Raw genomic sequence first — 11458 nt, forward strand, 5'->3', positions numbered from 1 at the left:
GGGACATGCCATTTATTTAGTACTCCTCGATGTGCAGTGCGAGCATGTGACCTCACGCCCTGCTCTGGCACCCTGAGAAACTTCTCCCTGTGGTGCTTCTGGGTACACAGAGTGGGAACCACCTTAATCTACTGCTCATTCCTTGCAGCAGTTATACAAGTAAGTATAACATTCCTTATTTTATATATGAGCACAGTGAAACATAAAGAGATTAATAACTTGTCCAAGGACACCAGCCGCTAAGCTGAAGTCGCTGCTGAAAGCGTGGACCTGGCACACGGCTTTCAGGACCCAGCTGGAACCATCTATTCTTATACAGTTAAGCATGGCCCTAATGGGCTCTGTTAAGGTTTTCTTCCTTCTCCATTTCCTCGCTGTAGCTTTCAGACAACAGCTTGCTACTGACCTCAAGCTGCTGGGCAGCGTCTTCCATGTGCTCCCAGAGCCCTTCGTAGGAAACCATAGACCCACTAATGCATCGGGACCCAGGACAGCGAGTCCTCCACCTTCATCTCACCCTGTGGCTGTCCTGTTAGCAAAAGAAGCCTTCTCTCCCATGAATTACAATTCTAGGTTCATCTAATGAACACAGCAACACGTGGGTGAGCACTGAGTTCTCTTTGGAGGAGAATGTAGAGGGCTGGCAGCTGGAAGGCCCACTTCTCCCCTGCTCTTTGAGATGACTGAGTGTTTAACTAAACCTCAGCCACAGCAATGTCACATTGAGTCAGTGCTGGACATGAAAAGCCTTGGAGATTTGGATTTCTGACTTTAGAAAACAAGTGCATTCCTTCCCAGAGTGCCTGCCCGCTAGCAAGCCGCTGCACTGCATGGATCCCTGGGTGGGGGCGTGCAGGGCGGGGGTCCATGAGCTGTCCACGAGGGTGCTGAGCCTCAACTGTCAGCTCCACTGTAGCACTGATTAGATTTGAGTTATGCTTCTAGCATGGCCAGTGCCTATTAGTCCAACTGGCTTTACAGCTCTCTGTGTGGGAGGGAGAACAGCAGAGAGAGAGATGGTCCCCACATCCAGAGGAGGCAGGTCCTGGCTCGCAAGTATACTGTGACTTAGGTCAGACAGCCGGGCAGTATGGTCAAGAACCCAACTTTACTGTCCTCCTGACTTTAATTTTTTTGTAAGCCCTGAGCCCTCTAGGCCACCAGCATTTATGTGGCTGACAGCCTCTGGCCACTCTACTTATAGGAGGTTTTCTAAGCCACAAATCTAGACAGCCCTTGGTTCAGGGTCTGTGTTAATGTTATAAACATAACGTTATAAGAGGTGCTCCTGAAAGACTGAGAGGCAGCTATCTTTCACTCATTAAATGGCTTAAAGCTATAAAGCAGGAAGACTATCAAGAGCTCATAAACTTCCAAACCCTGAGGCCAGCAGACACGAATGGATGGATGACAGGTGTGCCTGCCAACGTCACAGAGGCTCTGCTCTTACCTTCTTTCCTGTCTCCTTTGCTTCCTCCTTTGAAAGAACTCTTGCCTCTAATCACCAGGCATCTCCCTTTCTCATCCTCAGCAATTGGATACTGTGTTTTCTTTTTTAAATTTTGTGTTTCATAATTGTTTTTAATGAAAAATATCTAATTGTAGTAAAATAGAACATAAAATTTACCATCTTAACCATTTTTAGGTGTACAGATAAGTGGTATTAAGTACATTCATGTTCTTGTGTAACCATCACCATCATCCATCTACAGAACGTTTTTGTTTACTTCAACTGAAACTGTACTCATTAAACACTAATTTCTCATTTTCCCTCCCCGCAGTCCCTGACAACCACCATTCTACTTCCTATTCCTGTGAGTTTGACTACTCTAGGTCCTGCATATAAGTGGAATCACACAGTATTTGTCCTTTTGTGTCTAGCTTATTTCACTTAGCATAATGACCTCAAGATTCATCCATGTTGTAGCATGTGTTAGAATTTCCTTACTGTTTTAGATTGAATAGTATTTCATTGCATGGATATCCCACATTTTGTTTATCCATTTGTCTGTCAGTATACATTGGGTTGTTTCCATGTTTCGTGTATTGTGAATAATACTGCTATGAACATGGGTGAAAATATATCTCTTTGAGACCCTGCTTTCAATTTTAGGGGTATAAATCAGAAGTGGAATTGCTGGATCATATAGTAATTCTTTCTCATAGCAACTGCACCATTTTACATTCCCACCAGTAGTGCATACACAAGGATTCTAGTCCCTCCACATTTTTGTCAACACTTATTTTCTGTTTATTTTTATTTTTATTTTTATTATTATTCTTTTAATAATAGCCATCCTAATGGGTGTGAGGTAATGCCAGCCCTTCTTTATGAAAGAGTGTTCAGCACATGTGGTCTGAAAATGTAATGGGATGCTAAAGAGAGTCCATATCACAGCTAAAATATTTAGGCACATTTCTAATATCAGCCAAACACATTGTGTGCACACATGCACACACACCCTGTCTGTGCCACATGGCACGGTTCCAGGTGCCTCCTGGTACCCTGGTCACAAGTGGTGGTGGCCAGGTGCCTCGCCCACCCCTATGTAGTGAGCCGCATTTGCAGAAAGCACATGACCTTTTGAAGATCACTCATGAAGACAGAGGTCTCTCCTTATGTTTGTTTCTTTTTTTAATTTATTTTTAATGTATTTTTTTATTTTTCAGTTGTAGTTGACAAGTGTTTGTTTCTTGACTGCAGAACCATGACCATGCCTGCATAGCCTGTCGCATCATCCACCGGTCAGATGAGCACCGCCCGCCCCTCCTGCCCCCCAAGGCTGACCTGACCGTCGGCCTGCATGGCGAGTGGGTGAGCCAGCGCTGCGAGGTTCGGCCCGAAGTCCTCTTTCTCACGCGCCACTTCATCTTCCACGACAACAATAACACCTGGGAAGGGCATTACTACCACTACTCTGACCCCGTCTGCAAGCACCCCACCTTCACCATCTACGCCAAGGGCCGCTATAGCCGGGGCGTGCACTCCTCTAGGGTCCTGGGAGGGACGGAGTTTGTGTTCAAAGGTAGGGCTCCTGCCTCAGATCCCAGTGTAACAGCCCAACAGGTGAGGGACAGTGAGCAGTTTTGTGACATTTTTTTGTTGAGGTAGAACCTGAGGACAGGGGACTCTTTTTCTGCTGGAGATTTTGGGCAAGAGATTATAGAGTACTTTCTATCCCAGGGTCATCATTCACAGCAGCCTCTGAGCTCCTCTCTGTGCAGAGCAGGGCCAGACAGTGTGGGCAGCTCGGCCTGCAGGCTGTGCTGCCATGGAGCCCACACCACTGTGCACGATGTCAGGTGTAGTCCAGAACTTACTAGGAATGAAATCTCAGGTCTGCATGTTTTCTTTTTTATGTGTAGCTCATGGCAGATTCTGAGCTACTTCTGTGATAACATCATACTTACTGCATGCACTGTGCTCTTTTTAGTGGACAGTAAAGAGCAGGTATTAGTTACACCTCAGGACCTCAGAGTTGTCACTTCCAAAGCTGGGTTTGTCTTGCACCAAGAAGTTGTCATGTGCTCAGAGGTCAGAGGTTTAGGATACATAATGAGCAAGGAAGGTAAGGGCTGAGATTGGCTGAGATACTATCAGGAAGGGAGGTCTCATGGTCTCTATGACTAGATTTCTTTTTAAGGCGTGTACATCTTTGTAAGATGGTGTGAGCTTGGTCATGGCCGAGAGGGACTGCCTGGACACTGGGTGTGACCCCTTTCAGGATAGAATTCGTTGGTTCAGTTAGCAGAAATAAAGTATTTCTGCTAACACCAGTAAGTCCTAGGGCATCTTAGCCTTCCTCTTAAGAAGGAAGATTTGTTCCAGGAAGAATGGAGCTTTAATAGATGTAGCTGGGAGAACAGTCATCTTTGTCTGATTTCACCCCAAGGCTCTCATAGTGTACAGAGAACACAGTGGGAGGGCCTTTGAAGGCCCCTGGGAGGGCCTTCAAAAGCGGTCCTCTACAGGTGCTGGGATTTGTATTTAATACATTTACTCATATTTTTGTTCCTTTTAGTTGCCTGATTTATGGGCCAGTATTAATTTATAAGACTTCTAACTAGTATAGGTGTTTGACAACAAATCTATTTTAAAACTTCAAGACCTTTTCATAAAAATAAAATTCCAGTTTTATTGAATATTTTGTTAGTCACAAAGAGTCAGTGTCACCAAAGACGACTCCTTGGAGACACTTTGTGTGAAAGTTTGATTTTGTTATCACAAGTGCGATCAATTGCAATCTGGGCTCAACATTTATATGCCAAATGTAGTAGTTTTTTTCTGATCACACCTGCAGTTCGTTTGTGTGATCTTCATTCAGAGCAACACGTTGGTCTTTCTAGCTGACAGTGCTTTTATGCAGGCTGCAGTCAGATGGGTGGATGTAAGGGTTGGTTTTGAAACAGAAGGCCTTGTGGAGATGGGGTGCTGCCCACAGATGCTCCGTGGGCTTTCTGTACTGCATGCTCCCTCCCTTAGAGTCACGGTACTGTCTTCTCTCTTATGCAGTGAATCACATGAAGGTCACCCCCATGGATGCGGCCACAGCCTCGCTCCTCAACGTCTTCAATGGGAATGAGTGTGGCGCCGAGGGCTCCTGGCAGGTGGGCGTCCAGCAGGATGTGACCCACACCAATGGCTGCGTGGCACTGGGAATCAAACTACCTCACACAGAGTATGAGATCTTCAAAATGGAACAGGATGCTCGTGGCCGCTATCTACTATTCAACGGCCAGAGGCCCAGTGATGGGTCCAGTCCAGACAGGCCCGAGAAGAGAGCCACATCCTATCAGATGCCCTTAGTCCAGTGCGCTTCCTCTGTGCCCAGAGCCGAGGACTTCTCTGAGGACCACAGGGCTCACCAGTATGGGAGCCAGGCACCTGGGAGGAGCCCTCGTCCCCGGTTCCTTGCTGTGCTCATCTGCCTTTTGACTCTGCTGCACTGGAATGTCCTCAGATAGAAATTTTAAAAATTTATATTTTTCCAAACCAGATTCCTCACAATTTACAGATTTTTTTTCTTAGGAAAAGAAAAGAGACTTCTTCTTCCAATGCACTTGAGTGCCTGAGAACTGTCGTTTTTCTTTCCTTCTCTGCCCCATCCTCCCTGCCAGCCTGAGTCAGGAGCAGCACTGTTTGAAGTTTCTGCTTTGAACTCCGTACAGTCAGATCCCTGGCCTGGGCGCCTTCACAATAGTGATTGCACTTTAAGACCACAGAGCGTTTTGGTCTAATGTGTATGGTAGAGGGAGCAGGGTGAGAGCTGTCCTCTTCTTTTCTTCCTCTTAATTATTATTATATTTCTGAGTTGAACTTAGAAGAAACAAATAACCAGCTACACTTTTTCCTGCCATTTTACTACGATTGCTTCCTGTCTTCCTTTGAAACTGTTTTCCTTTCCGAGTTTTACAACCTGGAATCCAGAATTGGTTTGGGACTGTGATCAAGACACCGTTTAATAATAAAGAAGAGACTTGGGTGTAGATATGTACATAGGAAAAGACACCCGGTTTCACTTAACCACCTTGACAGACTATGCAAAAAAGGAGAACTCAAACTTTCAAATTTTGAGTGGAAAACTACCTGTAATTAAAGTTTCAAAATAATTTAAGCTATTGTTTTAGACTGTTGGGAAAGAAATGATGGTTAGATGCTGGTTTCTGGGAGGCTGGGGAATACACACTGTTTTCCTACCTGATTGGGAGACAAGGGTGGCCCAGCAAATATCAAAAGCAGTCCTATTACCAGACAGACAGGAGCAGCACGGGATGGTGACCATGTGGTAAATGCCACATGACCAATAAAGTGCCCATTGGTTCCATCATTTCCTCTTCATGGGACCATTGTCCGGACTGGATGCTGGATCTGGTCAAGGGTGAGCAGATGGTGCTTCACTCTGGCATCTCTGCCACCTTCAAAGATGAATACTCAGAGACCGTGCTTTAGTGTTTAAGGGCCTGGCTGTTTAAAGAGAGTACAGTGTGGGCTTCCAAGCTAGGTGCTCCATTAGACCCTCGACTTGTGTGAAACCCAGGCTTTGTGTACAGTCTCCTTAGCCCCGGACATGCCAGCTCCACTCAGTTTCTGTCCTGCCATTGCCTTGGCTCTGTCACTGCAGAGAGTCTCAGGGTCACCTTACACAGACTATATGAGCTTCTTTCTCACAAACATTGGTAGCGTGTATGAGTCATGTCTGCCCATTACTTTGGATTATTACAAATGGTGCTATCTGAACACCAAGTGTCATTGCCAGTAGACAGTGATAGAATGAACCGGTGAGCAACTACAGTCCTGGATGTGGCTAAAAGTAAACGTGGAAACCATGCTGGAGGCCAAGAGTTATACTTGTATTTAAGAAATAAATTTATGAAATGCTATAACATTCGATGTGGTGTTAAGTTATAAGGATGGCATGCAGTGCTTTATCTTTAGATTATATTTTAAGTGTGGTACATACTGAGGAGGTTTATTCAAATAAAAATGCTAACTTAATGTCTGCCAAGTTTAATAAACAATGATGTCAAAAATACTCCCACAAAACACATTTTACCTGTGGATCTATTTAATTACTACTAATGCTATCTTTAAAGGATATAATAAAGTTATGTGAAAACTTATGTTCACTCCTAAAGAATACCTCAGTGATTTACTCTAAAAGTGGTAGATTTATAGCCACTCACCTAGAGTTAGCTATTCACACTTCTAAAATGTGCGCTACATATAAATGTGTACACACATGTATATAGATGCACGTGTACATAAACCTATATATTTAGATATGTATAATACATGATATACATATATATATGTTATATATATATGTCTTAGGGATGACATGAAATACACATGGTCATATCTCTTTTTAAGGACTATAATTACATAAAATGACCAATATATTTTATTCACATATTAGTGACACAGATTTATGCCCATTTGTTGCTTTATCAGTCATTTATATCACATCTTATTTTAACAATAAGCATCTCTAAGCCTCCCATATATCCCATGAAGATCTGCATTCCAGGTGATTTCCTATCACCTTGAAGAAACATAGCAGTCTATCTGTAAGAGTTATTCAGGTTTGAGAGTCAGGAATTTGAACTTAAGGCTAAGATGCTATCTCTGAGGAAGGTGTGACTGAGTCTAGAATATTCCATAACAAGCTTAAAATACTCCATAATAAGCACTCAGGTGCTGACGAATCTACCCCTAAGTTAGTAGCAGGTAGTTCTACTTGTAAATACGAGGTTTGGGAAACGTAGTAAGTAAAGGAGGGCTCTTCTCAACTTCACTGGCCTACTGGAACTAGACTTCTCTTCCTGGGTAGCAGGTTGAAAACAGGATCAGAAAGTTGTTCCTTGGTCAACGATAAAATTTGAGTGTGTTCCAGGCTTCAAACTCTGTGAAGTCCAAGTTGACTCTGGACTCAGAAAGGAGCTTCCTGCAGTCTCACATCTACCCAGTACAGAACAAGGGTCGTTTGTTCAGATATGACAAGCTGGGTTGTGCGCTGTAGAGTAATAACATTCGCCCTAGGCAGCGCCTGACTTCTGGGTGATGTTCATCCCAAGCAGTCCATCGCAGCGCTGCAGTGCCGTGGCTGCCCGCTGGGGTAAATCTTGGCGTTCTGCACGAAGGATCCCTGTTAGAGAGGCTGGCAGTCCCCGACATCCTCCACAGGGCCTCATACACACCTTTTAGAAGCCACTGGAATGTAAGACTTGTGGTTCCTGGTTGAAGGGAAGGGAAAGTTCGAACAAAAATGTATTAAAGAGTCATTCTCTCTTCCATCATCTCTTTGTATCTTGAAAACAAAGATGATGTCCATAGCAGTCCAGAAACATTGCAATGTTTTATTTTAAAATGGTTTACCCAACCCCTATTATACTAGACATACTGGTTACCTGGCAATGGAATATATAAACCTACAGATAGCATCTAATTAGGCATTTCAGGACACTGTCCTCATAGGAGTATGCTGAATATCCTAAGGTGGGAATATGGGAGAAGGGGTGGTGGGTGGAGATAGAGAGTGGGTCTACTCTGATGCAGAGAACTTCTCTAACGCAGAGAACTTCTCTAACTTGCATAGACTTTTCTGGCCGTTTTGAGACATCCAAACTTTTATGGGTCCAAACATAAAGATTTATCAGCATCAAGAAAAAATAAAGGTAGCTTGAATAAATATTTCCTCTTGATTTTTAGATTCACAAGAAAATATATAAGCATTCTTTTCTTACCAGTAAGAGAATCACATGTTCTAAAATACTAACTGGATTATTCAAATTCCTGTGATGATCCAAGAGTGTTTCTGGATCGCAGAGTAAACACTCTCTGGATGTGCAATTAAGGCTTCTCTCATATTTATTACAACCTCATTTCCCTGATGTTTCAATACGCATAAGTAACACTATCATGAGAAAAAATATTAGAGAAGTTAAGGCTTCCAACTCCTCCACTGGCTAAGATGTGATAAAATCGACAATATGGTCACATCCCTCCAGGGAAGACCTGACACCAAGTTGTATGTTACCAAGTGTATGAGACTGGACAAACACACATATTTACTCAAATGCAGTATCCTACCAGAAAGCGGGTCTCGGGATCTGACTGGTGGCCTCTCATTCTAAGAACAAGGCTGTAGTTTCCATGGATTCATTTTGGTCTCTTAGTTTTTGACATCAGTTGTACGACCACTTCCTTGGCCCCTCCACCTTCTAGAACACCACCATTTCCATTCCCCCTTCATTTAATGTAGCCATTACATTAGAATTCAGAGGTATGAGAGTTTGGGGCAATTTTGTGAGCTCAGAGAACTTCACGTTGCAGCCTTGGGTCTCCAATACTCTGTTGACCACCACACTAGCTCAATCATCATCCTCCTGAGCTGGAGGATAAATTGGTACTTTTGTCAACATCTAAGGAACTGCTCCAGCCTTTTTATTTTTTATGAAAGTCACTTTCTCTCAATTGATATTAAAGGAATATTCTTAAAAGGTTAGAAATTGTATTTTCCAAGAACTTTAGGCATTTAAGGTTCAGTTTTTCTGTAACTGCTGAGGCGAAATATGTAAGACAATTGAGAGTCTATGATCTTCAGAAAATCAAGGTTATTGTAAACAAGTGAGGGCCACTGTGTATTAAGAGAGCTCATTTACAGAACATATTCCTGTCCCCTAAATAAAATAATCCAGGTTCTTACAGGTTGGGCCCAGGGTAATATACCTATCCTGGAATCAGTTTATATAGATTGAAAAATTGAGATATATGTTGCATGTTGTGGTTTTGTCCTCTAAGTTACTTGGGAAGTGACACTATATCATATCTATGTTCTAGTATTGCTTATGTGAAAGAAAATAGTTAATTAGCCTCATAGCATCCTTAACTCATAGCTCCTAAGTAGAGCACTAAAAGAAATGTTTCCGGAAAAGAGCCGACAGTCTCCAACGGGTCTCAAAACAAAAGAGAGTATATTGTACTATATTAGCACCATTCTGCTCCTTGCTTCCATGAATTTGTTTATTTTAGATACTACATATAAATAAGATCATACAATATTTGTCTTTCTGTGACTACCTTATTTTACTTAACATATGTCCTTCTGGTTCATCCACATTGTTGCATTTTGTAGGATTTCCTTTTTTTAAAGAGTGAATAATATACAATTGTATCTATATACCACATTTTGTTTTTTCATTCATCTATGGATGGACATTTAGGTTGTTTCTACATCTTGGCTATTGTGAATAATGCTGAAATGTATGTTGGAGTATACTGATTTCAGTTCTTTTGGATAAATACTCAGAAGTAAGAGTGTTGAATCAGATGGTAGTTCTATTTTTAATTTTTTGAGGAACCACTATATTGTTTTCCATAATGGTTGCACCATTTTACATTCTCAACAAGTGTGTAAGGGTTCTAAATTCTCCACATTCTCTCCAACACTATTATTTCTTTTTTATAACGGCCATTATAGTAGTTAGTTATAAGGTGATATCTTATTGTGGTCTTGATTTGCATTTCCCTGATGATTTTAGTATACTTTTTGCCATTTGTATATCTTCTTTGAATAAATATCTATTTAGTCTTTTGCCCATTAAAAAATTAAGACTCCTTTTTTAGAAGAATTTAAGGTTCATAGCAAAATTGAGGGAAAGGTATAGAAATTTACCATATGATTTCTACCCCATCCCATGAATGGTCTCCTCCATTATCAACATCCTCCACTAGAGTGGTAAATTTGATACAAATGATGAACCTATATTGAGACATCATAATTACACAAAGTAAGTCCATATTTACATTATGGCTTACTCTTTGTGTTGTATGTTCTCTGAGTTTGGACATGTATTCATAATTATGATATCATATAGGGTATTTTCATTCCCCTAGAAATACTTTTGTTTTGCTTATTTATCACTCTCCACTGCCCCTGCTGCCAACACATGGCAGCCACTAATCTTTTTACTGTCTCCATAGTTCTGCCTTTTCCAGAATGTCATATAGTTGGAATCATACATTGACGTCTTTCACTTAGCAATATGCATTCAAATTTCTTTCATTTTTTTTGTGGCTCGATAGATCATTTCTTTTTAGTGCTGAATAATATTCCATTGTCTGGATATACTACAGTTATTTATCCATTCATCTACTGAAATACGTCTTGGTTGCTTCCAAGTTTGGGGCAGCTATGAATAAAATAGTTATAAACATTTATGTGCAAGTTTTGCGTAGATATAAATTTTCACCTCCTGTAGGTAAATACCAAGGACTAGAATTGCTAGATCATATGGTAAGAGTATGTTTAGTTTCAAAAGAAACTGCCAAACTATCTTGCAAAGTGGCTGTATCATTTTGCATTTCACCAGCAATGAGTGTTCCTGTTGTTCCACATCCCCACCAGCATTTGCTGTGGTCAGTATTCTGAATATTGGCCATTCTAATAGGTATGTAGTGGTATCTCATTGTTGTTTTAATTTGCATTATCCACATGACATGTGATGTGTAGCATTTTTTCATATGCTCATTTTCCATCTGCATATCTTCTTTGGTGAGATATCTATTAAGGTCTTTGGCCTGTTTTTAATTGGTTTGTCTATTTTCTTACTGTTGAATTTTAAGAGTTCTTTATATATTTTAGATGGCAGTCCTTTATAGGTGTGTCTTTTGCAAACATTTTCTCCCAGTCTGTGTTTTATCTTCTCATTCTCTTGATATCGCCTTTCACAGAACAGAAGTTTTTAATTTTAGTGAAGTCCAGTTTATCAATTATTTCTTTCCATAGATCATGCCTTTGGTTTGTATCTAAAAAGTCATCATCATACCCATTTATGTTTTTCTTTTTATATGTTTATCTGTTCTTCTTTTCAGATCTTCATATGTTTATCTGTTTTTCTTTTCATATCTTCTAGGAGTTTTATAGATTTTATAGATTTACATTTAAGTCTATATCCA

At 41.2% G+C, this 11458-nt stretch overlaps 1 protein-coding gene across 1 annotated transcript in view; it reads left to right on the plus strand.

Moving 5' to 3' along the window:
• The window catches only part of APCDD1 (APC down-regulated 1), a 30055-nt gene extending 23638 nt beyond the window's left edge, over positions 1-6417 (plus strand). Inside the window, exons 4-5 of the mRNA XM_039845926.1 lie at positions 2705-3026; positions 4514-6417. Of these exons, the coding sequence (XP_039701860.1) occupies positions 2705-3026; positions 4514-4965 (774 nt within the window). The 3' untranslated portion in view covers positions 4966-6417. The remainder of the gene's footprint in view (positions 1-2704; positions 3027-4513) is intronic.
• Positions 6418-11458: the final 5041 nt, after the last annotated feature.

This window comes from Pteropus medius, unplaced genomic scaffold (genome assembly GCF_902729225.1).
Source record: "Pteropus medius unplaced genomic scaffold, Ma_sr-lr_union100, whole genome shotgun sequence".
Taxonomy (NCBI): Eukaryota; Metazoa; Chordata; class Mammalia; order Chiroptera; family Pteropodidae; genus Pteropus; species Pteropus medius.